We start from the raw sequence: 27,818 nt of genomic DNA on the forward strand, positions 1-27,818 counted from the left end.
TTTCCGTATATTCAAGCCATTCTCATCTCATTACTTCAGATTTAAGTTCTATTTAAATGATGACTTATACTAAACAGACATATGTATTAATATAATTAATTCCCACGCACAACAATAATGGCTCAATACTCAAAGGCAATAAATAACTTCATTGATATTTTTATTGTGATTTTATAATGTATAACCGAATTTTTTCGGTGGGAATGCTTTAATGAAAGCAAAACCGTAATTAGATTATAACTTCCTATAATGAATATAACACAGGTATTTTTCCTTACTGGAAACACAAAAACACTCATGAATAGTAGGCATTTGATCGATATGCACAAGCAGCAAAATAGGACGTAGCCCTAACATATATCTATGTACACAAAAGATATACACATATATGTATCTAGTATATGTTGTCTCTATGTCAAACTTGGACACTAAAGGCTTCAAATTAGATAATTACACTAGACTTTGTCCCTTAATGCTACCGACACTCGATTTCAGTCGTTACTGAAAATTTGAATTTTCCATAAATATATGTATAGATGTTGCAATACATAATATTTATTAATGTATATTTTACCATATGAGTTTGCATGCACACATATACACCGTTGAGAATTTTTCCCGTTTCCCAAGGTAAGCTATGGGCGCCAGAGTCAAAACACTTTTACTTAAATAGGAAGGTATGCTTTTTTGTTACAGCAAACCATCAAGTATATCATTTTTTTTTGACATCATATATATGTATATCTATATGTCGGATGTTTGTTTTTGTTTTATATTGATTAAATTTAAACTTACATATACAAGTTTAGATCTATGAACGATGAAGAAAAATAAATCTACGGGCATACAAAATTCTAAGTCCATTCGTCTATCAGTCGATCCACTTTTATATTCTTCACAACATGGTCTTGCTTTCCATACATACTTAGTATCGAATCATTTGAAGCTTTTGGGTGTGTGTCTTGAGTCACAGAATGCGATAGTCAATGGCCAATGACCAATGGAACTGGTCATTGACCTTTTAATCATCAACAATGGAATAAACGAGAGATATATAATCAAAGTCAGCTTCTCTGCCTGATGGCCTGTTTTGACCCTGAAGAGCTTGGTTTTGGCTAGTTTGACGCCATGTTGAGTTGCTGCTATTAGTTAGGCTTGAAGCGCTAGATTGACCACCAGCTATTGTTACATTGCTTGCACTAGTCTTGGCGCCAGCACTGTTAGCAGATCCTGGCCCACCATTTATGGCATTGCCACTCGCTGAACCACTTACTACGGAACCTGTACCAGAGCTAGCAGTACCACCGGACGAATTTGTAGCAGACCCTCCACTAGATCCAAGTAGATTCGAGTTTGCAGCACTGGTGTTTGGATTGCTGCCGCCGCTGCCACTGCTGTTACCACTGCTATTGCCATTATTGCCGCTGCCGCCACCACTGACGCTGCTGTTTCCGTTACCGTTGCCGTTGCCGTTGCTACTGTTTCCGGATAGACTAGCTCCTGAGCTACTGGCCCCACTATTGGATGGAGTGCCAACGCCTCCACCGTTACCAGCACTAGTTCCACTAGAGCTTGCAGAGGAAGTTGCTTGTGGCAAGTGCTGCATTATGTTTTGCACCTCGTTCTCGCTCGGAGATTCAGCAAATATTGTGGTGTTGGCGAGAACACAGTTGTTTAACGCCATTTGCGCTTTGTTCGCCTCCTCTCGAGTTGTATATTTACATAAGGCAATTCCTTGGTTCAAATATAGGTGAAAGCTAACAAGGGGGCCATGCTGCATACACAATGTACGTAAAGTAGGACCATCAATCTAAAATAACAAAGAATATAACAAAAAAAATATTACTTTATTATATTTAAATGCTCAGCCACCTTTCAACAAAATCTTTCAGTTATGCATAAAAGAAAGACCGCTTAAGAATCCTGCTGTAAAGTTACCCCCCTATAAAATAATCATTTCTCAACGAAGAACGCGATACGCACGATCCTCGTTTAACGTGTACAAGGAAAACCATTTCGATATCTAAAGTAGTTCTATAATTCCCAACCAGTAAAAGCGCTGCTGTTTCGATCACTGAACCAGACAGCGACTTCACGGTCATTGAGATCTTCTTAACTTTCATTTTTATACCCGTTACTTTAAAGTAAAAGGGTATATTGTATTCGTCGGGAAGTATGTATTTAAATTTGTGCTTGTAGGTAAAACCACGGAGCACATATTGAGTTAATAAAATAAGGTGTTTTCTTTGTATAAACTTTTAAAAACGCTGTTATTAGTTTACAAGAGGTATGCATAAATACAAAAAGTTGTATCAACCTTAGGAACTCGTGCTTACAGCTCGTTGGACCAACACACCAACACCCAGCCCACATGTCGGGTTGGATATAAGTGGAATAGTTCCTAGCACCTTAGGACCTTAGGACTTTGTCATTTATGTATTAGTAAAACGACTTAACAAGATGTTAAGGTGCTAAGAACTATTCCACTTATATATATTAAATATATCCAACCCGACATGTGGGCTGGGTGTTAGTGTGTTTGTTCCCCCGTGCTGTAAGCACGAGTTCGATTTCCACAGAAAATTTTTTTATACAAAAGTCAACCGCTTTTTAATCGATTTATACAAAGAAAATGTATTTTTTTCTTAGCTCGATATATTTGCTTTGTGGTTCTACCTACAAGTGCACATTTAAATAATGGTAAAATTCCGCGTAGGACGGCTGCAATCACACTTTGAGTGATATTTTAAGCGAAATAATATCGCTCACAAAATAATCATTACTTCTGAGCGATATTTTTTTTCACTTACAAAATATTCATCAAATGGTAATTTTTATTTTTTACTCAAAAAAAATCGTTATTTTCCGTCTCTGCTTCAAACCTTTTAAAATCCGAATACTATTAAACCATATTTTCTAACAAAAATATAAGATCAATTTAAGACTGCACATATGTGCACTGGATTCCTTAAAATTCCTACTCATAAAAATGTCCATTCAACTGCGAACTGCCCCGTTGTAAACGTTTTAATTATCAAATTGTAAACATACCTGAGCTGTTAGATTTTTAAGTAGCAACCAACTGGAGCCCCAAGAAGTATTACCACCCGTCCATGTTGTATTTGTTGTTTGAACACCGCCACTTCGGGCCTGTAGCCATCCATTAGAACCGCCGGTTATAGTAGATGGTGTTGAGGTACTACTATTTCCTCCGTTACCAGATTTATTTGAATTGGCAGTCAATCCTGGCGGGGGACCTCGAGATGACGACTTATTCAGGGGGCTTGTCCAAAGCTCAGATGTGGCGGCACATTGCTGACTGTTGTCAGACCAACTATACCGTTTATAAAAGGAACAAGAGTGTTCAGTTTTATGTCATACTAATTGTAACATCATTTTACAATTACCTCGGAAAGTTTTGGTTGGGATTAAAACTCCAAGTAGACGATGATAAACTTAGTGGCGGCAAATCAGTCGGTGAGTTTTTGCCGGTATTGGCAAATATATCAGCATCTTTTGGCGTCGAATTAATGGATAGTGGAGATCTAGCAACGCTTCCAGGAGTAATACTGGGATCGTCTTCTATGCTTTTGATCTGAGAACCCTTAAGAACAAACTTCTGCTTGGATATGTTTCGGTTTTATGTAATTAAACAGTTTTACCTTCCATGGCTTGCCTGGCTCGAACTCTTGGACCAGGTCCGTGTAAGCAGTTGCTGCTGAAGTTGGCTGAGCAACTGACCAGTCTTTATTCTCGTTATCAGATGATGGATCAGGCCAACCGTCCCCAATGTTGCGTCCTGTTGACCATGTACTTTAACGAAATGTTATTATTTATAGAAATATTTAGTAAACAGCGGAAGCTAGCTTCTGCAAGCCGAAGAAACCATACATATATACCCCAGAATAGAAAAGAATACGAAAAAATATAAATAATTACATTAGAAACACTATATTTGGGAACGGTTTATGCAGGTAGCTAAGAACTAGGGGATTTCTTTGCTCGTTAAACCTCCCCTTTTCGTTATTGTATTGTATACTGAATTTTCAAAAGAAGTTAACGAGTTAATTTAACTAAGTTAATAATCGTAAAAGCTATGAGAATCTGAATATTATTTTAGCTGACAAAAAATCTATTTCATTTTGATTTTTCGGATAAGCAATAGTTTCAATATTTAATTTCAAGCAAAAGAATTTGTAAATTAGTTTTGGGGTGAGAATATTTTTAGAAAGGGTATTTTTACTTACCCATCGTTTTGTAGTCCCAAAGAGCTTATGTTGCTTGAGTTGCTCGTTAAATTTTGTTTGGTTGCACCTGGTGCACGGGAAAATTCCGTGCTGTCAGAATTGATGTCCTTGTCTAATACTGGAAGCTTCCACTGATTTAATCGGGATTGTTGATTGGACGCTCCTTGATATCCACTTGGCTGGAAACATTTGAAGGAAAATAGGTTTTCAATAGCTTCAGGGTTTATAATAATACTCAGAAGGAAAATAATCTTTACAAATACACTCATACCCAGGTAAACAGAATATTTTGTTGGCATTACCTTATTAATATTGAGCTCAGAAAAATTGCTTTGCAAATTATTTATTGCATCGTGACCTCTTAAATAGTCGTTGCCTGAGTTATTTAAATGTACAGAGGGATGTTGCTGTTGCTGGGGCTGCTGTTGTTGCTGCTGTTGCGAAGTGGGTTGCATATTCTGCTGTTTCACATATACAGCCTGTTGTGCATTTATTTGGTTCTGTAAATTCTGAATTTGCTGTTTGTATTTAGATATAGCCACATTCACTGCCATTGGATTAGCGTTTCCCCCGCGAGCAAGAGATTGCTGAGCTGCTTGGAGGTGCTGAAAGCAAGAATGTTTAATTGAGTGGCATACGAACCAATTTTAAAAGCAGTGAAAAGTTTTCACTGAAAACTAAGCAACTAAATAATTTGATAAGGAGTTATAAGGGTTACAATATTTAAAGCTTTCGATAATAAATGTATGGCCTGTCGCTAAATATAAAATACGAAAAAAATACACGGGTATTAGTTTAGAATCCATTGATGGACCACGATTTCTTAACAGTTTACGAGCGGAAGATTATCGGCGGAAATGCATGGTTCTCTTGCAATTGCATTTTAAAGTTGCGTGTTTCGCTATAAAAAAATAGCATTTTCTAGGATTTTGAGGTTTGTTGCTATAAAAACATGTGGGCTTTTTATTCTATATCAAAATAAAAAGCATTCAAAATATCAACAAAAATCTGTAATTCTTTTTATAGCAGGCCAGACCCCACAATAACGAATTAAATATTCTAACCGTAATACAAGTAATTAAGAAAATTGAAAAAATTAGTTTAATGCGCCGTAATGTAAAACACGCAACTTTAAAATGCAATTGCACGTAAGTTCTTAAGAAATCGCGGTCCATCGATGGTAATTTTTTCGTTATTTTCGGGGCAGTTACAATTCAAAACCATAAACGGTTACTCGTACAGTATGTTTGTGTTCATCTGCTTACTTGGCCTGTCCTTAATTTTCTCACTGTTTATTGCTTAACTACACAGGTACACAGCCAAAAATTTCCACGAACCATTTCAAGTTTTCCATGATATTTGGGTGCTCCTGAGTAAAAGTCCCATACAAAATTATTTTCCATCACCTACAGGTTCCGCGGTATAGCTAAGAATACAAAAAACCGGTGTTGGTCGACATTTTGAATTACGTGGCCTATATAATTGGACTAACCTTTATTATTTTCGGTAGGTCCTACTCTCAATACATCACGGCATTCCTAAAAAATAGTCCCCATTGTGAACCATTGCCCATGTCTTTGGAATTCGACGCCAAAGTTGAAAATCCCAAAATTGTAGAGATTTTTCTGATGTAAAAACAATTCTGAGGATTAAATCTTGAATGGAAGTAATTTTAACTATTCATTGAATCTATTGTTTATTGTATTCTTTAATTTCGGTTTAAAGCGATTTCATGAGAATATTTTTTATTGGATTTATTATACTAATAAAAGCTATTTTTTGATTTCATTATCTACTCCTAAATGTTGTCAAATTTTGAATAAGTCATGGCAACCTCTAGAACTAAGAAACTAAAATACGTTCACTGAACATACATAGAAAAATGTAAATGTTTACTCCCATTCTGTAGGATGCCTTGACTTTTTTAAAATTTGACAACATTTAGGAGTAGATAATGAAATAAAAAAATCGGTTTTATTAGTATAATAAATCCAATAAAAAATATTCTCATGAAACGCTTTAAACCGAAATTAAAGCATACAATGAACAATAGATACAATGAAAAGTTAAAATTACTTCCATTCAAGATTTAATCCTCAGAATTGTTTTTACATCAGAAAAATCTCTACAATTTTGGGATTTTCAACTTTGGCGTCGAATTCCAAAGACATGGGCAATGGTTCACAATGGGGACTATTTTTTAGGAATGCCGTGATGTATTGAGAGTAGGTCCTACCGAAAATAATAAAGGTTAGTCCAATTATATAGGCCACGTAATTCAAAATGTCGACCAACACCGGTTTTTCGTATTCTTAGCTATACCGCGGAACCTGTAGGTGATGGAAAATAATTTTGTATGGGACTTTTACTCAGGAGCACCCAAATATCATGGAAAACTTGAAATGGTTCGTGGAAATTTCACAAAGTTTAATTTTGTGTTCCTGTGCTATTCACAGTTCACGACTCATGATTAAACCAACAACACATGTTCCTATGAGAGCAAAATAAATAATATTTAAAAAGATTCATGTCGATATTTTCACGAAGGTATCCGATCGTTCCTATGAGGGCTATAGGATATGGACGTCTGATCGGCACGCGATTTGACTCTGATCACGGTACGCAAAGAAAAATACGATTAAGGGGTTATATACCTTTTTGAGCGAAAAAAATGGAGGGAACTTTGGATTTTTTTTCAGGTGTGTAGCAATTATTTTATAAAACTGAAGGTCTTATTTATTGATAGTACATGTTTTTATCGAAACAACAAGCGTTTGATCTTGAAAATATATGAATAATTTACAAAGTTATGGCAATTCTCTTGGAACCCTTTTTTTTATAGCGGCTTGCGGTGACCACGATTGCACACGAACTATTTGATCGATTTTCTTCATTTTTTTTTAAATTATTCGTAATGATTGTGCCGAGTTCGTGAACGATTATTTTCAAGAATATTTGCTTTTTTCTGCATATAGTAACAATTTTTCCAAAAAGTTAATTTTTCGAGTACTAAAAATTGTATTAAAAATTTTTTTTCTGCGAAATCAAAATTGACGCATAAAAACTGAATCGTTCACGAACTCGGCACAATCATTACGAATAATTTAAAAAAAAAATGAAGAAGATCGATCAAATAGTTCTTGTGCAATCGTGGTCACCGCAGGCCGCAGGCCATAACTTTGTAAATTATTCATATATTTTCAAGATCAAACGCTTGTTGTTTCGATAAAAACATGTACTATCAATAAATAATAACTTCAGTTTCATAAAAAAATTGCTACACACCTGAAAAAAAATCCAAAGTTCCCTAAATTTTTTCGCTTAAAAAGGTATATAACCCCTTAAGAAAGTTAAATGTCAAATCCTTATACACTTATGGAAATTTTTTGGCAAGTTATATTCGATCGCTCCTATGAAGCCTTCTCAAACTTGATCTGCGTACACATGTTTTAGGACGACTGTTTCAGATTGCTAGCTTTTAAACCAGCAGTCGCTGGCATTTTGTTTAATATTTGTATGAGAAAATTGCACTGGGCAGATCATCAGAGTGTGTGTGCAGATGCTATCCTACAGTATACGTGAGAGGCAGAGCATGGGTAGAACAATTCCCTAAGCTCACTTAATAGGACGCTGCCGACCGCTGTTTTAAAATAACCTTACAAACGGAATTAAAACAGACGGTCATGGATATATCAACTGCCCAAGTGATCCTAATCAAGAATATATACGCTTTGTAGGATCGGAAACGTCTCCTTCACTTTGTGATCAACTTTTGACCAAAATGATATTACTGCTAGGGTAAACTATAGTATTTACATTTTTGATAAATATGTCATCGGGTAGGTGTCTTTTTTTTGTCTTTTTTTGTATCACTTTTTGATAAATATGTCATCGGGTAGGTGTCTTTTTTTTGGGTCTTGAAAAAACCGATCAGCATTGATGCATTATTAATATTTAAGATGCCCACTTTACCCATTTACCAGAAAAGGTTATAATCAAATAACTATAAATAAATAAAACTTTTTTGTGAACTTCTTGCTTTAGGTCTGTAACCCCGTGTAACCCCTTAAAAATATAAAGTTACCTTAATATTGCTAAGAAGTTGATTTAACAGATTAAGGGTAGTTTGTGTCAGCGGTTGGGTCAATATCTGACTAGATATGAAACCACTATGAATGGCCAACTGAATCTGCTGGCCAAGCATGCGAATTTGTTGGCCCGATGGTTGATTGTTTGTATTTGCTGCTATATTTGCAGAGGCCGCTGCTGCCACTGCTGCGTTTGATGTGTTTTGACCAAATCCGACGGATACGGCGGATGTGTTGCCAACGTTTTGCGGTCCTACAGCAACGCTATGTTGGCCTTGATTCAAATACTTTTGCACTTGCAAAGCTGTCATGTTTGCATTGTTGTTTCCACCTCCAGTAACTGCAGTGCCACCCATATTATTCATAAGGTTATTCTGGAAAAAGAAAATATGTTAGACTTCAAATATAAAATTCGAGTATACGAAAGTTTTTTACAAGACCGGTAGAAGTGTTCCGGTTTCGGTTTCGGTTATATAAAAAAAGTTTTGGTTACTGTTTTGGTTACGGTTTTACTTTGGTTATACCGGTTAAAAAGATCGGCTGCGAAGCAATTGGGTTATCCCGCTGGGAAGGCAAACTTACATGAGGAAAAGACATCGAAGGCTGTCCACTGCTAACTGGATAACGACCAGAAAAGCCCCCGCTGCTCGTTGAACTCGTGTGGTCGGAATATGAGCCAAGGGACTCGTCGTGTCGACGCCAACCATCCATTGCCAGAGATGAGTTGGCCCGCAACATATCGGCTGCTTCTTCGATGTTCATATTGGCAGTTACTAATGCGCGCTCCACATCCTCCTTTTTGAATCCGTTCTCGACAAGAATCCGATATTGCTTGCTCTGCTTAATCATCTCTGCGTTAATAACGTTCACCATTCCCACATTGAGTCCCGCCAGTTTTTGCTGTTGCTGAGATTTTCCGATGATCCCTCCGTGCGTGTTCCATTCAGATCCCAGGTCAACGCCATCTACCACGCCGACACCTGCCCCAGTGCTCCAACCAGAGGAGGCACTAGTGGCGGGCAGTTTGCCTTGCTTATTACCCCAACCAACTCCAACTCCAACTGGGGCTGCGTCGCTCCAGGAATTTTGTGCCAGTGTAGCGTTGGATTTGTCGTCCACCCAATTATTGCTGGAAACACCTCCACCGCTGGGGGCGCCGACATTAACGTTGTGAGTGTCATCTCCCCAAGTGCTCACAGCGGCTACATTGTTCCTGCCGCCAACATTGTTCGAGTGCACCCACATGGCTCCTCCATCCTGCTTATGCTGCACGCCCCCCACAGACGGTAGGCGAGCCTGGGGTCCAACTACACTGTTCATGGGATTGTTGGGGTTGGCTCCCACTGGAACATTGCTATTGCCAACTCCAGCGATGCCGATGCCACCCGACTGGTTTTGACCACGCATCAGATGGCCACCACGACCGATTGAATCAGTCATGTCCTTCCAGTGACCGCTTGCACCAGGAACACGAGTTTGCTGACCCCACAACGATGTGCCATCGTCGTAATTAGGAATACTGCGTCTCTGAGGAGGTGGCGACGGCTCTTCCCACCCACTGATCTGCTTCGATATGTCTTTGGGGCCACTTACGTTGACGCCCACCGCTTGGGATGGCCCCCACTGTGTTGGGATATTGCTCGACACAGGACCAGGGCCAGGACCAGGACCCCCAGGACCAATGCCCGGACCTGATGCTCCTCCAACATTCGTACTCGCGGCTGCCACACTTTGGCCAACCATTTTGTTGATGTTTTGTATCTGGTTGTGAGACATTTGCGGATGATGTCCCCACATTTCCGACGTCCCATTAAGACGACCGGATATCCCACGAGGGTCTCCGCGAATGGGATCCCGCGGATCGATCATTCGGATGTCGCGCGGATCGCTCGAAGTTCCCCCAGAGCCATTACCGCCGCGATGATCAACATTTCGAATGTCCATAGAACCGCCTCCAGCCAAAGGACGAATTTCACGAGGGTCTCCCCAACCGTTGCCAGTATTGCTGGAGCTTCCGCTGCCTCCCGCGACGACTCCAGTCGATCCGGTTAAATTGCTTGATCCGTTACCTCCTGGAAATAAATAATAGTCACATCGAATGTACACGGGTTAAGAAATTAAAGGGACAACTAATAATGTCAGAATGCCAAGCTTAGAAGAGAATTCCACTTATTAAACGATAAAAATATAATTATGCAGCTTACATGTGTTTGCTTCTCTATACATACAGAAGTATAGATAAAATAATAATACTTGTCACCTAAAGCCTTGCACTTACCAGTTGATCCAAGTCCAACTCCAACCACACCTTGACCCCACTGAGGGCCTCCAGATGAAACTACACCACCTGGCCCGACATTAACTCCGCCTTGGTTCACTCCCACTGTCGCTCCAGCCCCGGCGTTGCTGCCCGATCCTCCAGTCCACACACTACTGCTGTCGGCCCCATCATCGTCCTCTCCCCACGTTCCGCCTAAATTGGAGGATGGGGTGTGACCCCACGACGGCTTTGGAACTTGCTGAGCGGTCGGCTGCCCACCGTTTCTCAAATTGGACTCCCAAAGATCAGTGCCGTTGTTAATGCTCGGCTTCCACATTGGAGGTCCGGCCGCATCCTTATTGGTTGGTTCTGGCGAACTGGGGACTTCCCAATTGGTGTCCTGGTTGACATGCTGACAGCCCCAGCCATCTTGGGAAAAAAGCGCTTCGCGCATAGTGCTCAAGTGTTCTAACTGATCGTCAGCTTCAAAAGTTGCATTCCCAACTATTCCAGCATCAACTTGATTTTCAACGTCATTATCGTGGGCATTTATCGCAATTTTTATTGACTCTTTACTTTGTTAAAAAGGAATCACTTAGTTTTAATCCTTGTGTTTTCCAAGTTCTGTAAATATAAAATATAATCAACATTTATTATTTGGCGAACCCCGTAATGGTAGGATAGTGAAATTTCCTAAACAAATTAATTTTCCTAAAAAATTAACTCTTTTTTTTTTTGTACATATTTTAGGTCAGAATCGGTAAAGGTCGTTTTATCGACTTCTCCAACTTACATGGATAAGAGCCAATTAACATATTCGAAAAGTATAAACTTTGTAAATTTATAAGTCAAAAACTGGGAAGCACCTTTTTTAATTATTGCGGATATTGATCGTTTGGTATTGTTTAATGTCTTTTGGTTCCACCAAAAATTTGGCGAAGCCGCGAAATCTTAACCTGGTCAAATGGCCAACTTCTTGGTCGAATATGTCTTATCTGAGCCCGAAATAAATATCCGAAAACCCAAAGATATTACCACGAATTTTTTCGGATCTGAAGTGTTGAGCAACAGCATTGACCGAGAATAAAACCATCGCCCAAAGTAGGCAAACCAAATCTACTCGCAAATTCTTATTTTAATTCTTCTAAGCATCAATTGACTGACTTATTTGCATTTTTGAAGCATATAAAACCACTATTATAAACCAATATTTCTACACCAGTACAACAAAGCATTGCAAACAAAATGAGGGGTGATACTGAAATCTCTTTTTTTGAATTCCCGTTGCGATTGTTATGTTACGAATGTAAACAAACCAATTCCGCGATGTCCTATGCGTACCCCAGGAAATTACATAACATCCAACCATTTTGCACATTTACACAAACAATTATTCTTCATATTTTGCCCGAATTTTCACCATCGCTAGTTCTGTACCGAGGAAGGTTGTATTTAATAATCTGAGTTAGAAAACTATGTAAAATAAATCACGTCACAGAAATCGCTTTCAACCATAAAATGAAGGGAATTTAGTTGGAACATATTTTTGCGATAGCCCCAATTAGTTGGTAAATGTATTGATTTGAATTAAAATTCCATACATCAATTTGTATTGATGTAGGTAATAATTCCAACCGAAACCTCTTGTAACTGAATTTTGATTCAAAATTTACGAACATTAACATTTTTGGTTGAAAGATGTTTGTGACACCCGTTATATGATTGTAAAAAATGATAAAATATTACAATTAAAAACCCTAATTAATTTTTCCAGAAAGTGCAACATATAAAGAAGTTTCCCAAGAGTTGTAATTAACAGCAAATGTAAAAACATATTTACATATTAAAGTCAGATATAACAATCGCTTCACTACCAGGGCTGCTGCACAACAGGCGGTTTTCACCTTTAAATACATATTCCTTAAGATGTGTATTAAACTTTAGGTACATATACAAAGATTCATGTGGAAAAAGTTGTTCAAAACTAAAAAAAAATTGCAATATTAAATTTGCACAGTAGTGAGAATTTTCAAACCATTGAACCATACAAACGTACATACATATATGTACATACAGGCACATTGAGAACTTATTTGACAACTCTGGTCAGCCATCATTGACGCAATCACCCTATTTTAAGTCTACCTTTTCTAATTTCGCACTAGCTAGTAAGCACAAATAAACCTTGCATTTAAAATGTTTCTGCCTAATATAACAAATGAATATTACATACATATGTATGTACAACTCGAGTACATGTATGAATATTTAAATATTCAATTCGAGATACACATATGTACACATGTATATGTATTCATTTTCTGTACACTGCTATGTACAGAAGACATTTTCTATTAACTAGTATATTCGCGTGTCCGTTTGCCTATATGTAGACAATACAAGTAAAAAATAGAAAAAATTACAAAATGGAGATCCAACAAGAACCTACCAACAGAAGGGGGAAATATAATCCTTTATTTAGCACTGCCTGCGTTAATATTACGTTTAAACACTTGTTTCTACGCTAGTACCGCAGAATATTTGCAAGAATTTTTGCTCAGACCGAACGAGAAGTTGATTTTCTCTATATAAGTACATATGTATGTATGTTTGTGTATGTATGCATGCCAAGCCACTTTGACGATTTCACAAAGTGTGTATGTGTAGTAAAACATACACACACGTTCGACACTCAATTACAATTTTTCACATTTCACGAAGTAAATTTCAAACAATTATTAGACATTTAATTATCTTGAGACTGGACAACAATTTTGAAAAAAGAATAACTATATTTCGATGTAATTGAAATTTAATTTCGGTGCACGTTCGACAACGGGGACGGTACAAGTTACTAGTGTATTAAATGAACGCATACAGCTATGGCTGCTGTCAATATTGCCACCTAGTCGAAAACCAAACATTGGATAGAGTAACTTGGGGTGTAAGGTGGCAATCGTAAAAAATGTATATGTACATAGATGTCGACGCATATAGCATAGTTCGAATTTATTTTACAGCTTGCCTGGACAACAGTTAACTTAGTGCCACAAACTGACAGAATCGACAGATGCTTCTACGTCATTATGTAAAATATTTAAAGCGTGGCAACTCTCGACCTGGAACATATGTATATAACAATCACTTTCCAATGCATGATACACAAACGAACAGAATTAATTCTGCATTGACACACACATTCGTACACATTCGTATAACATACATACGCGAGAATATTCGCTTGTATTTTTACCACCATATACATAGGTTATGCATATTTAGGTTATGTCTGAAAGTTTGGTTTTTGTGAACAAATAGTCCTTCTCTTAGCATACATGCCTTATTTGTTTTTTATTTCTTTTGTGCTGCAAGACAATACCAACACATTAACACTGTTATAAGTCCTATCGGTACTGAAATTTCCAAAGCTTTTCGTTTCAATGACAGCGCTTGTTTTTGGATGAATACGCACACAAAAACATTCACTAATCGTGCTAATTCATTTTAGCACACGCGCTTGAAATATGAAGTACCTATATGACGCTCTCGCTCGCTCTTCGTCTGGAACAACGACAACCGATAAAAGGCTTTAGCGTACATTACCGATGTTTTGTATGGCAATCGATATTAATCAACTTTACGTAAAACAAAACCACAGCTCTTAGGGTATTCCCTAAACTGTTGAATTGCTGAATTGTTGAAAGTTCAACAGAAAATTTCAGCAATCAAGGAAACGACCCAAAAAGATTCCTGTTGAATTTTCAAACAGCTGTTATTTGTTGAAAAGTTTTACGGAACATAAAACTTGTAAAATTTGATTTTATATTGCTAGTTACTGTCTAAAATTGTTATTAAGGTTAAAAGAACCACAAATATGCTTTCTAAGTTGATTCTAAAATAAATAATGCGTACTAGTGATACTAAAATGTTACAGAGTTGCCATGACTTTTAATAAAAAAGGTGATAACTCTGGCTTTTCAGCAATTCAACAAAATTTTCAACAGCCCCGAGGCTGTTGAATTGCTGAAATTTCTGAAAATTGAATTTGTATGGAACAGCTGATTAACAGCTGACCAAAATTCTACAATTCATCATTTCAACATTTTAGGGAATACCGTGTATCAGACAAAACAAGAAAGGAAGTTAACTTCGGCCAGCCGAAGTTTATATGTACATATACCCTTGCAGGTATGCCTACTTAAAATGTTGTTTTTACAATGTCCAAAATCAAAACGCCTACTTTCTACAAAGTTGCAATGGTTTTTCTATTATTTTTTTGATTATTCCTATGGGAGACATAAGATATAGTGGTCCGATCCGACACCAATCCAAAAACCTTTAAACTTGAATAAAACATACATATTTCCACATGATCTTGCCGCTAAATTAGTTGGACTCTGAGCTTACCTAAAGTTTGGAGTGCATGTAGTTTGATTATTTTTATGACAAACCCCATATATGCGCAAAAGTTAGATTTTGGCTATTTTTTTGTTATTTTTGTACCCGTTACTCGTAGAGTAAGAGGGTATATTGTATTCGTGCAAAAATATGTAACTGCTAGAAGGAAGCGTTTCCGACCCCATAAAGTATATATATTCTTGATCAGGGTCACTAGCTGTGTCGATATAGCCATGTCTGTCTGTCCGTCAAACTGTCTGTCCGTATGAACGCCGAGATCTCGGAAACTAAAAAAGCTAGAAGGTTGAGATTTTCCACACATATTCTTGGGCTTCCTACGCAGCGCAAGTTTGATTCAGCCGCGGGTCACGCCTTAAACGATTTTAAAAGGTGTCTTGCACCCACACTTTTAAAGATTTCGAAAAGTAAAACGTTCGAAAACGTTGGAAGGAGACAGGCAAGACCTTTGGTCTTTTATTTTTCTTTTTAATTTTTTACTTGTGCATATGAGACTTTTGATATCAAAAACATACCTGATTCTTATTCTATGACGTTGAAATTTTTGGAAAAATTGTCATGCAAACACTAAAAAAAGTTTATATTTTGGTAGTACCGTTAAGCACAATTCAGTTTTATTAAATATTGCAAATAATGTTTACATTTGTTTTTTTTTTAAAAAGGTGATGAGATGAGATTCCTTACAATATAAATGGCATTTTTTTTCTGCTTAACAGGTCGGCCATTGGTTTTACCAATTACTGAGAAAATCAAAACCCTTAGGGATTTGCAGTTCTGTTTCTAAAAGCTTTGCATTTTCGTCTTGACGTAAATCTTTAAATTCATTTTCATAATCAGAAAAATCGTTTGACATGCTGCTTTTTGATCCAAAAGTATAAAGCAGTTGCAATTTTTCATCAGAGTCGAAACATTCTTCGTTCTTATAAACACAGTGGCTTTTTTGGTCATTTTTTTGCTTACAAATTTCTTTTTTACTTTGACTAACGTCGGTCTTAGTATTGACAATAATTTGGTGATTTGGTGATTTTATGTTATTTAAAACTTTTGTCCTTAATTTTAAATAGAGAGGTTTCGATACATCCATGGGCGATCTGACAGCAGAGACATCATCACATTCTTTTAATGGTATGTTTATTTGGGATTTGGTTCGATAACTAAATGGGTATGAATGTTCATCGCGACATTCTCTGGTATTTTCGTCATGTAATATTTTTAATCCAACATTTTGATAAATGTATGTGTGCAAATCTTGCCCGTTATATGAATATACTTCGTCTCTATAAGCAAATTGGTGATAATCATTATTTAAAATGTCTGTTTTTAACTGAGCTTCTCGTGCCAAACAGTTGGATTCAGTCATATTATAGTACTTATATATTTCCGCATTTATTAAATGATTGTTCAATATTTTTTCCTGTTGATTTAAAGACAACGCAAGCCAGGCATCTCGACTGTATGAAGATTTTACTTCATTTACGTCGCGCATAATCTTTTCAGATAGGGAATTAAGCTGTGAGAAGTATGACTGGATTCCTTCACGTGTTGCCATCTTCAACCTGAAAGTAAATTACATTTTTATGTTTGCATTAACAAAATATATTACTTAAGCATGCTGCCTTAACTTAGTTTGTTTAAATCTGATGTTTAACCGTTGCAGAGATTCTATAATTAAAGTTAGACATTTGCAAAACAGTAAAGAAGACGTTTTCGACCACAAGTATATATATACTTGATCAGCACCAACAGCCGAATTGGATGAAACAAACTTGCGCTGTGTAGGAGCCCCAAGAATCCATGGTTAATTCCATATAGCTTTTATAGATTCCAAGATCTCAGCGGGAAATGGCTAGATCGACTCGGTGATTTTACGAATACAATATAGCCTTTTACTCAACACTGCGCGAAATATCATCAGTTTTCGGAATTTTTATCCGGTTGTTCCTATGGGAGCTATAAGATACAGATCAGACGGACAGAATGTTGATTCTTGACAATTTGAAAAGGCAATAATTTCTCTGAAAGCCCAGGCACAGTGCCGATCCCAACACGCTCGAAAGTCTATATGTATATTTCTGTTTCGATTGACACCGTTTTGCATTTTTTGTGCGTGGCCCCGTGAGGGCCGTCCGGGTTAACCTAACCTAACCTAACTGAACTGAACGGAAAACAAAAACGGTCTTTTAACCCTTTATACCTACGTGTTTAGACCAGCGGTCGGCACACACATACAATAACATTTTGTTTTATATTTGTGTGAGTAAATTTCACTGGGCAGATCATCAGAGTGTGTGTGCAGACCGCTGTTCTACAGTATACGTGAGCAAGCAGCGGCTGGGCAGAACAAAACCCTATGCTAGTTTAGACACAGCTAAACTTTGGACAAAAAACGGTCAACACGCCGTAAAAGGCTGCTATATGGAAGCCTAAAAATATGCAGTAATGCATATTCTTTACAATATGCCACGGAACTTTGATAGAGATCAAAGACAGAACAAAGTCCAGCACACACTAAGGGCTTGATCAGCTTTTCGAAGTTTACCGATCTGGCGCCGCTATAATTCCCAACAAGTTATAGCGCGGCTTGCATGGTAACCCACTTCGATCGTTGACCAAGACAGCGATTTCACTGCTGATGATTGTAGTTGGCTTCTACATTAAACATGCATGTACAGTGAAGCCTCTTCGCTCATCTTTGTGTGTTGGCATGATGCCGACGTCTTGGACTTCTTGAAGTCTAAGCCGGCATGACCTCGAGTTTGCTAAAAAATTCTCTATAACGAAAAAAGGTCGTATCAAAAAACTACTATAAAAATTCTACTTTTTTCCAAATATTTTAAAATTATTTACATTTTTTAAGTTTATTTTTTTTTTAAATAATTAGATTTTTTTATTTATAAAAATCTTAAAGGGGGTGTAGGGTCTTGCAAAAAAAAAAATATTGATTTTTTTAAATTTTTTTCTTGTAGATTAACATCTTAAGATTATACAAAAAAAAATTTTAAGTCAATCGGACAAAAACTTTAGAAGTTATGCTAAATCTAGTACCCTAACCTCTAAGACTTTAGGTACGTAAGTGCATATTCAAGTGCGTTTTTCGCGAAACCACGTTTCGAAAGTCTGTGTTCATCGGCATTTCTAAACGGCCCAACCGATCGTTTTCAAATTTGTCGCCTATTTTTCTGCATAAAAAAACCCGCCCCTGGGAAGCGTTTTTTTTAATTTTTTAACTTTAAATATTTTATTTTTAAGCCGAAAATAAAATTTTTATGTGAAAAACGCATTTTTGACTTTGGACTTTCAAAAAAATTGTCAAAAATACCAAATTAAAAAAAAGGGCTTCCCAGGGGGCGGGTTTTTTGAATTCCTAAACGAAATGTAATATCAAAATGGAAATCCGATCATTTTTAGCAGAGGTACAGTGAACACCGCAAAACGCCTTTTTATACCCTTGCAGAGGGTATTATAATTTCAGTCAGATGTTTGCAACGCAGTGAAGGAGACATTTCCGACCACATAAAGTATATATATTCTTGATCAGCGTCAATAGCCGAGTCCATCTAGCCATGTCCGTCTGTCAGTCTGTCCGTCTGTCCGTTTCTATGCGAACTAGTCCCTCAGTTTTAAAGCTATCGCGATGAAACTTTCCCAAAAGTCTTCTTTCTATTGCAGGTAGTACATATGTCGGAACTAGCCGGATCGGACCACTATATCTTATCTTTTTTGATGCCTAAGACCCTACCCACCCCTTAAACAACGAGTGTTTTGGATTTTATTATTGTCTCTTAAGCTTGAACGCGAATTACAGAGCTTTAGAAGACCAATATTTCCAGTTATACTTTTACCTAATGTAAAATATGAAAAACCGCGAATTCTTCAGAAGGTGATGGAAGATGAAGATGATTTACTAGTATAACACCATCTCTTAGACGCTTTATCAAACAAAATAAAAACCGCGAGTTCTTCAGAAGATGATGGCCATTGTATATTACTCGTATAACACCGTCAATTAGAGGTTTTGTCTTACAAGACTTAAAACCGCGAATTCTTCAGGAGATGATGGCCATTGTATATATTTACTCGTATAATTCTTTGGACGATAATGCTAACAGTAACGGTAATTGTAATGCACCTGGTGCTAATAATTAAGTTATTTACAATATATGTATTTTCAAATAAATGTTCTTTATATTGGCTTAAATTTTTTAGGCAGAACTGTCAAAAAAGATCGTTTTTACTGAGCATTTCAATGTTTTGTTCATCTTCTAACAGTTTTTTGGGACCGAAACTCGGGTTTTGCAAGACCCAAAAAATTTACGATTTGTAAATTAATAGAATGATCTGGAAGGGTATATAAGTTTCGGCTTGCCGAAGCTAGCTTTCCTTTCTTGTTTTTATTGCATTTAGTATATAACTATATCTTATAGCTCCCATAGGAAAAATCGGGAAAGAACGTTAAAAAAATTCAAACTTCTGTGTTTTTTGAAATATTACCTTCTACTCTTGGGAATATTTATACCCGTTACTCGTAGAGTAAAAGGGTATATTGTATTCGTGCAAAAGTATGTAACAGCTAGAAGGAAGCATTTCCGACCCTATAAAGTATATATATTCTTGATCAGGGTCACTAGCCGAGTCGATATAGCCATGTCCGTCTGTCTGTCCGTATGAACGCTGAGATCTCGGAAACTATAAAAGCTAGAAGATTGACATTTTGCATGCAGATTCTAGGAGTTCCTACGCAGCGCAAGTTTGTTTAAAAAGGGTGCCACGCCCCCTCTAACGCCCACAATCGCTTATATACGATTTTAAAAATTTCAATATTTCGGAAAAGTAAAAATGCAGTTTTATGGTGTTTATTAATACCTATCGAAATGAAGAAGACATTTTTTAAATCGGACCATTCGTGAAAAAGTTACGGCGGATCAAAGTTTTTATCGCCACCTCCTTCGCACTCCCTTTAGCTGAGTAACGGGTATCTGATAGTCGGGGCACCCGACTATCTTGTTTTTTTTTAACATTTCTAAATTTCAAATAAAATTTTGAAAAAACCGGATCATTATATCATTTAGCTGCCATAGGAACGATCAGATAATTAAATGGAAATTAATAGGAAAAAATTATATCTTTGTTGTTTTTATTACATTTTCTTCTTCACTGGTATATAGTTTTTCTTCGAATTAATTTTGAAATAAATTTAACAAAATTCAAAAGTCTATATTAAGCTAGCTTCCTTTCTTGTTTTTATTTGTCTTTCAAACAATAACACTTTCTAACGAGGTACAAACCTAGTGACGACCGCACCTTAAATAAAGCAACTTTCTGTATAAATTGTAAGAAAGACAAATAAATACAATAAAAATAATTTTGTAGTTTCCTAATTTCTCCGTTTCGGTACAGAAATGCTTATAAACTGTAAAATAACGTCTACAAATTTATATCGCACTGCTTTTCTAGAAATTACTGCCGGATATGAAAGTACTGTCCCAAAACATTTTAAGAAGTATTAAAGTTGACTGATTTTACGGCAAACATAATTAGAAATCATTTTTATAGCTTTATATATGGTTGCTATACAATTACCCAGAACTCTAAAATCCGCACTGCTCGAATCCTCTAGGTAGGGCTTCCAGAAGTTCGGCCTAATTAGCTGGTGTCCTCAGAATGACACTTTGATTCACAAGGGTCCTATCAAATACTTGAAGTATATACTGGCCTAAGAGCATTATTCTCTGAAAGAAAAACATAATTAAAATTTTGGTAATACATATTTGGATAATTATTATTATTATATTATTATTTCATGAGTTTTTCTGTTCGGAAAACGGTATTTTCAATTCAATATTTTGTTGATTTTTTTCTTGACGCTCTTTTAAAGCGAGAAAGAGGATTAAACCTACAGTGAGTAACATTAATATTCGGTTTTTTTTAACTTCAAACGTGAATGAAAGGTTTGAAACTAATGAAACCAAAATTTTAATAATGCAGAAATAAAGCTTAAATAAAGCAGGAACTAAAAATATTCGTCGAAAAAGATCTCAGCATTGAAAAGCAGGAACAAAAACTAGTGCTACTCCAGCTAAAACGCCATCTTGCAGCGGTTGACAACAGCATCAAAGTAATGGTCAGGGGAGATGAAATTAACATACAAGGCAAGTGGATGCACTATAACCCTGAAAAAACACTAATCCACAAAAGTCAACCAGCCGATTTAAATGCGATGTATGGAAATAAGATAAGCTCAGACGACATAAGCTACACATACCTTCTCTCTAAAGCAAGACTGCCAAAAAACTAGAAAAAAAACAAAAAACAGTACAGCAGCCAAAGCCCTAACCCGATAAATAAAATTAGTTTAAATATAAATATATTTAAATACAATATAGCTGGACTAGCAAATAAACGTCTTTTTAGTAAATTCTTCTCTTTTATAAACTCTTTTGAAATATTCATATTATTGGAAACCTTCGTAGAAAATAGTTTTCACCAGTATGAAACGTATTTCCCAAACCACAAGCTACATTGGATTCCCGCAACCAGAAGATTTGCTAGAGGGCGGGCGAGTGGAGGACAGGTTTTTGGGATAAGCAAACAGATGGACCCTGGAGTAAACTGCAGCTTTACAACACAACAAGGCGTAGCCACAATATCCTTGTCCTGCGCCCAAAACAAACTTTCCATACTGCCCGTATACCTGAACTGCAACAACTGGAAGCAAGATTTTGAGGACCTCTACAATTGGCTACTAGACTACAATGGAAACAACGTCATGATAGTGGGCGACTTGAATGCGAGGATAGGAGAGCATCAGATCGAAACGGAGACTGGATTCTTAATGGCGAGCTTAATCAACGAGACTCGAAGAGCCTGCGACAAAACAGCGGATGGAAATGGTCTTAAGCTAATAGAACTACGGATACGGATGGCAACTTTACTTTCGTAAGAGGTCAAGCCTGCTCCACGATAGACTATTGTGCTATAAGAGGAGCCTGGCACAATCTTATTAAACGCTTTTCGGTTTTAGAAGAAACTTTCTCAAATCATATGCCGCTATGTGTAGAAGTAGAAGTTGCGACAAACTCAGAAACGCAGCCCCAATTGAACGGGGACCATCTGCTGCCCAAGCTAAGATGGGTGGAATCAAAGGCGCAAAGGTACAGAAACAGGCTGGATAGATGTCTGAGGCAAAGAAGCGAAAACAACGAATGCACAATAAACGAAGTCACACGGGTCATCCAAGAATCTGCACAAGCCTTGCAAAGTGAGCGGCGTCAAAACTTTAGGCAGCCATGGTTTGATAGTCAATGTGAGCGCGCGCGAAAGCACGCTTTTAAACAGCTCCAGAATATTAGGAAGAACCCCAACGATGAAACCAAACTTGCCTACCAAACAGCCAATACAGCGTATAAGTCACTATGCAGAGCAAAAGAAGCGGAGTACTACCAGCGTCTGGAGATGGAAATTGGTGAAATAAGAGACAGTAAAGGTTTTTGGGAAATGGCAAAGAAATTAAATGGATTGAATACCAGACAGGGAGGAATCAAGGTAACCGCATTGTCGCTTGGGGTACACTTTAAAGGACTACTTCAGCTGTCAAGCAGAACGCAGATTAACTACTGCCATATGTGGAAATAAATGAGCTCGACGAACCGATACGACTCAGCGAAGTCCAAGATGCAGTCCGAAGGAGCAAAGTAAACAAGGCCCCCGGTTTTGATCGAGTTCCGGCCGAGCTCTACAAAAACGCCTCAACGGAGCTAATTTCCCTATTAACGCTGGTGTATAATCGCATTTTTGAAGACCGTATGGCACCAGAGAGTTTCAAGCGCAACATAATTTTCCCGATCTTTAAGAAAGGTGACCCAAAAGCTGCTGTTAACTACAGAGGAATATCCTTCCTCGACAGTGTCCAAAAAATCTTTACGTCGATACTATTAGAGAGAATATCCAAGTACGTAAAGCGAAACCAAATTCTAAGCGAGTACCAAGCCGGTTTCAGGAAAGGCTACTCGATAGTTGATAGCATTTTTACATTAACATCTACTGCAGCGCAGTTCTATAAAAAAAAAAGAAAAAAATGTACCTGTTTTTTTTATTGATTTTAAAGCAGCTTTCGACACGATCGACAGGAAAGCATTAATCCTAAAGCTGAGTAACCGAGGGATCTCAACCAAAATGACCGAAGTAATTCAAAATCTTTATTCAGAGAACCGCACAGCCGTATGGGATGGTTTGAGACAAGCATCCGAGTTAAGCAAGGATGTCTTAGTCCCTTACTTTTCTCCTTATTCGTTGATGACATCACAGAAGGCCTACCGGGAGGAGTCTTATTTGCAGACCATCAGATTAAAGTGCTCATGTACGCAGACGACATGGTGATGCTGGCAGACAGTCCCGAAACGCTGCAAAATCAATTACACCCACGCCTACTGTACCAACTGGAATCTCCAAATTAACCTGGACAAGTCAAAAGTTATGTGCATCAAAGATCCCAGGGGACGCATGGCCAGAGATGAAAGATGGACGTTGAATGGTACCGAAATTTAAGTAGTAAAGGAGTACAAATATCTGGGAACGGTCTTATCATCAAACAAAAGCTTAAGGATGCCAAAGTTGCACTGAACAGTACTTGGAGTTCTTTCCTGGCAAAGCAAGAAGTCAAGAGTAGCATTAAATACAAATTATTCGAAGCCACAGCAAAAGCCATAATGTGTAATTCTGCCGAAGTCTGGGGACACACGTATTCCGAAGAAGTAGAAAAATTGCTAACTTTTTTCTTAAAAAGACTCTTTAGGTTGCCATCGAACACACCAAATTACGCAATTACGCTAGAAACAGGAGCCCCCCTCTTTTGCAGTACACTGAATAGTCACTTCAGCTACATCAGAAAAGTGATGTCCTTTAACGACAGGAGGCTTCCAAAAATTGTGGCATCACACATGCTACAAAGCAAATCGCAGTGCTTTCAAGAGTGGTGTCATCTAGCAAGCAGTGTTAACGTGCAATTCGACTGGGACGATCAGACCACTTGGAAGGACAGTCACCAAAACATACTCGAGGCGATAAACATCCAAGTGAGGCAACGAGCAGAAGAACAAGCAAGGCAAAGTGAGAGCCGAGAACACTACAGAACGCTTGAGTACAATCTAGGCACGAAAAACTATTTTAGCGACCACTTTAAAATCTATGCTATTTCCACGATCTTCAAAGCTAGAGTGGAGATACTACGACTAAACTACGCGCCACATAGACGAGCCCAATCGGAGGAATACACACTCTGTAACCGAAGAGAACGGGAAGACTCCTTCCACTTCATAGCAACATGCCCTATTTTACGCCGATTATACTGGGAAAAAGACGAGTTAGGCTACGCGGAATTCCAAAACATACTAAATGGAGAAACTTGGCCGAATCTAATAGGCTTCCTAAGCGAGGCGCAAAGATATAGAAATCAACTCTTTGATGAATCGATATAGGAGGCACCTTTGCATGTATAGGCGCTTTTCATTCGAACGATCTGGTATCTGGGGAAGACCCGGGAAGCCAGGTGTATTAGAATGGGAAGTCATCTGTATATGCACGGTGATCAGCTGACGGTTTTAAAACCATGCTGATTAAAATATTATATTTTTTTTTTAATAAATGTCTTTATGTTAGAAAGTAATTTTTATATATGTATTATGTCAACCCCCAATATTTTTTATTAAATAAAAGATCTACTACTACTACTACTAAAGCTTATTTTATTATCTTTTCATAGATATATACATATATACGCAGCGCAAGTTTATTTCAGCCGAGTGCCACGCCCCCTCTAACGCCCACAATCGCCCACTTACGATTTTAAAATGTGTCTGCCGCCCACACCTTTAAAGATTTCCGTGAAGTATAAATGCAATTTTGTTGTGCATATTTATACCTATCGAAATGTAGAAGACATTTTTCATTTTTCAAATCGGACCATTCATTAAAAAGTTATACGCAATCAAAAAAAAGTTATATCCATCTCCCTCGCACTCCCTTTAGCCGAGTGACGGGTATTAGATAGTCGGGACACGAACCCGACTATAGCGTTCTCTCTTGTTTTTTTGTAGAATGGACTACTAAACCCTTCGCCTACCACTAGAAATCCGTTTCAGCACGATACTATTATCCCGCTAAAAAAATGGATGGGTAGAAAAACGAAGTCGCTTGAAAATTCATTTTTCCCTAAGTTTTGTATGGAATCAAGCAGCAAAACGCTTCCTCTGAGCGACTCTGCTTTTCTACCCATCCATTTTTTTTTGAGGGATGATAGGATTGTGCTGAAACTGTCCCAAAATACGCAAAACAAGAAAGGAAGCTAGCTTCGGAAAGCCGAAGCTTATATACCCTTGCAGATCATTCTATTAATTTACAAATCGCAAACATGTTAAATTTCCTATTATTTTACATTATTTTTCGATCGTTTCTATGGCAGCTATATGATATAGTATTCCGATGTTTTTAAAATTAAAATCGAAATTCTGAAATATTTAAAAATAGTCATATCCCAGAGTAGAAGAAAATGTAATAAAAATCAACAAAGATAATAAGATAAAGATAATAAAGATAATTTTTTTCCTATTAATTTTCATTTAATTTTTCGACCGTTTCTATGGCAGCTCTATGATATAGTGATCCGATTTTTTAAATATTTTATTCAAAATTCAAATATATTTAAAAAATAATAATCCCAAGAGTAGAAGGTAATATTTGAAAAAACTCCAAAGCTAGAATTTTGTTAACTTTTTTTCTGATCCTTCCAATGGGAGCTATAAGATATAGTTGTCCGATCCGGTCGGTTCCAACATATACTGTCTGCAATAGAGAGTAGACTTTTGGGAAAGTTTTATCCCGATAGCTCAAAAACTGAGAGACTACATAGTTTGCGCAGAAACAGTCAGACGGACAGACGGACGGACAGACGCACATGCCTAAATCGACTCGTCTTGTGATGCTGATCAAGAATATATATACTTTATGGGGTCGGAAACGTCTCCTTCACTGCGTATATTTAAAGGACACGATAGACAATAATGGCTATCATTTCAAATGTCAAATTAAGTTTATTTCCTTAATCAATTTTGTGATTTTTAGTATAAAAAGGAAAAACCGAATATTAATGTTGCCTTAATTTTCGGTTTTTTTATACCCTTGCAGAGGGTATTATAATTTTGGTCAGAAGTTTGTAACGCAGTGAAGGAGACGTTTCCGACCCCATAAAGTATATATATTCTTGATCAGGATCAATAGGGGAGTCGATATAGCCATGTCCGTCTGTCCGTCTGTATGTCTGTTTCAATACCGTTTGCGAGCTCAGTTTAAAAGCTAGCGCCTTGAAACTTTCACAGTCGTCCTAAAACATGTGTACGCAGATCAAGTTTGAAAGCCGACCCGATCGGACGTCTATATCCTATAGCTCCCATAGGAACAATCGGATATAGCTTTCACAAAAATGAAGATATTTCGCTCAGTGTAAGAGCTATTGGCATGAATCTTTCCAAATCGTATTTTTTTGTGCGTACCTTGATCAAAGTAAAAGCGCGTGCCGATCGGACGTCTATATCTTATAGCTCCCATAGGAACAATAGGGTGAAATCGGTCAAAATTTGACGTTTTTCAGGATATTTCGCGCAAAATATTAGCTATTCCCATGAAACTTTCCAAATCGTATTTTTTTGTGCGTACCTTCATTAGGGTAAACGCGCGTGCCGATCGGGCGTCTATATCCTATAGCTCCCATAGGAACAATAGGGTGAAAAATTTTAATATTTTATTTTATCAATTATAAAATATTTTGTTGTTTATTAATTCATGTTGCTAGTCTAGTCAAGTTTTAATTCGTAAAATCTGCAAGGATATTAAAACTTCGGCTTGCCGAAGTTAGCTTCCATCCTCGTTTTTGTTTATGAATGTTTCTCAGTTAAAATTTAAAAAAAAGTAATAACATATATATATTTATGAAAAGGTAATAGGACACGCTTAAGTCCTGCATCATTAAATTTGATTTTATTAGTTTCATAACCTTTACATGTTTGAAGTTGCAAAAAAAAAACCGAATGTTTATGTTACTCACTGTACATCAAGACTGCATGCATTTTTCTCAGCATTGGGAGATGTCACAGAAATCTTTTATAGTTCTTACGTACATCAATGCACAAAACCAAACGTCTTTACTTCGAATAATTTCTTCGACACCACGAGATCTAATTTTATCTTCGAATATCTAGTTGGCGTTCTAGTGCGGTTTTTTAAAAATACATACATACATATGTAGCTAACCTATAGCTAAAAACATGATGTACATACATACATACTCATGCTCGAATTCTTAGTTTGTAAACATGCACCTACTTTTTCGACACAAAATTCACTTGAGATTGTTTGACATTATTTCTTTGTGCTTTAATACTGCACTTTATTATTAAATAATACTAAGTATTTGAAATTGGCCAGTGCGTTAAATTTACACCACAAAATTCTTACCTGTTTCAGTTTCAGCAAGTACAAAAGTTTCAAACTTTGTGTTTTGTTTAAACTTTAAATTTGTTGTGTACTTGCACGTGAAAATTAATTTACATACAATTTTATTTTTCCATTGTTTTATTTTTCTCCGGCGAATTAAACAACAATAAATACAGCTGCACATTCATCGTCATCATCATTTTAATATTGTTATACCATATTCACACGGAAGTTCTAATAGTTTCCTATCGGCATCTATAAGTGTCATATTGCTTTTAATACCTTCTTCACACAGCCGCTTAAAGTTCCAAGAACGAAAAAGAT

General features: G+C 37.1%; 4 protein-coding genes across 11 annotated transcripts in view; 2 read left to right on the forward strand and 2 right to left on the reverse strand.

Moving 5' to 3' along the window:
• Window positions 1-143: 143 nt before the first annotated feature.
• On the reverse strand, window positions 144-14,193 carry gw (trinucleotide repeat containing adaptor protein gawky). 4 transcript variants are annotated; one of them, XM_017159607.2, is made up of 10 exons: window positions 14,129-14,193; window positions 10,614-11,219; window positions 8,918-10,407; window positions 8,332-8,709; window positions 4,550-4,852; window positions 4,248-4,426; window positions 3,663-3,813; window positions 3,408-3,604; window positions 3,052-3,334; window positions 144-1,810 (listed from the first exon to the last, which is right to left on the reverse strand). In XM_017159607.2, the coding sequence occupies exons 2-10, from the start codon at window positions 11,047-11,049 to the stop codon at window positions 1,022-1,024; spliced, it is 4,206 nt and encodes a 1,401-aa protein (XP_017015096.1). In that variant the 5' UTR covers window positions 11,050-11,219; window positions 14,129-14,193; the 3' UTR covers window positions 144-1,021. The 4 variants fall into 4 exon arrangements, with proteins under 4 accessions (XP_017015096.1, XP_070074167.1, XP_017015097.1 ...); XM_070218066.1 differs by lacking the exon at window positions 14,129-14,193 and adding an exon at window positions 13,935-14,090; XM_017159608.2 differs by lacking the exon at window positions 14,129-14,193 and adding an exon at window positions 13,045-13,480 and having other exon boundaries at window positions 3,408-3,595.
• Slip1 (SLo interacting protein 1) overlaps window positions 5,369-27,818 on the forward strand; it is a 34,638-nt gene continuing 12,188 nt past the window's right edge. For both annotated transcript variants that reach the window (XM_070218071.1, XM_070218074.1), the window contains exon 1: window positions 5,369-5,395. In XM_070218071.1, coding sequence (XP_070074172.1) covers window positions 5,384-5,395 — 12 coding nt within the window. In that variant the 5' untranslated portion in view covers window positions 5,369-5,383. The remainder of the gene's footprint in view (window positions 5,396-27,818) is intronic.
• On the forward strand, window positions 14,113-22,206 carry LOC138913734 (uncharacterized). The gene is made up of 2 exons (XM_070218077.1): window positions 14,113-14,207; window positions 21,482-22,206. Exon 2 carries the CDS (start codon window positions 21,604-21,606, stop codon window positions 21,949-21,951), a length of 348 nt encoding a protein of 115 aa, XP_070074178.1. The 5' UTR covers window positions 14,113-14,207; window positions 21,482-21,603; the 3' UTR covers window positions 21,952-22,206.
• On the reverse strand, window positions 15,589-27,697 carry LOC108069508 (uncharacterized). Of its 4 annotated transcripts, none has more exons than XM_044395374.2 (3): window positions 27,613-27,697; window positions 20,592-20,740; window positions 15,589-16,567 (listed from the first exon to the last, which is right to left on the reverse strand). In XM_044395374.2, the coding sequence occupies exon 3, from the start codon at window positions 16,558-16,560 to the stop codon at window positions 15,742-15,744; it is 819 nt and encodes a 272-aa protein (XP_044251309.1). In that variant the 5' UTR covers window positions 16,561-16,567; window positions 20,592-20,740; window positions 27,613-27,697; the 3' UTR covers window positions 15,589-15,741. The 4 variants fall into 4 exon arrangements, with proteins under 4 accessions (XP_044251309.1, XP_044251308.1, XP_044251310.1 ...); XM_044395373.2 differs by having other exon boundaries at window positions 27,516-27,681; XM_044395375.2 differs by lacking the exon at window positions 27,613-27,697 and adding an exon at window positions 27,179-27,196.

This window comes from Drosophila takahashii, chromosome 4, assembly GCF_030179915.1.
Source record: "Drosophila takahashii strain IR98-3 E-12201 chromosome 4, DtakHiC1v2, whole genome shotgun sequence".
Classification (NCBI taxonomy): Eukaryota; Metazoa; Arthropoda; class Insecta; order Diptera; family Drosophilidae; genus Drosophila; species Drosophila takahashii.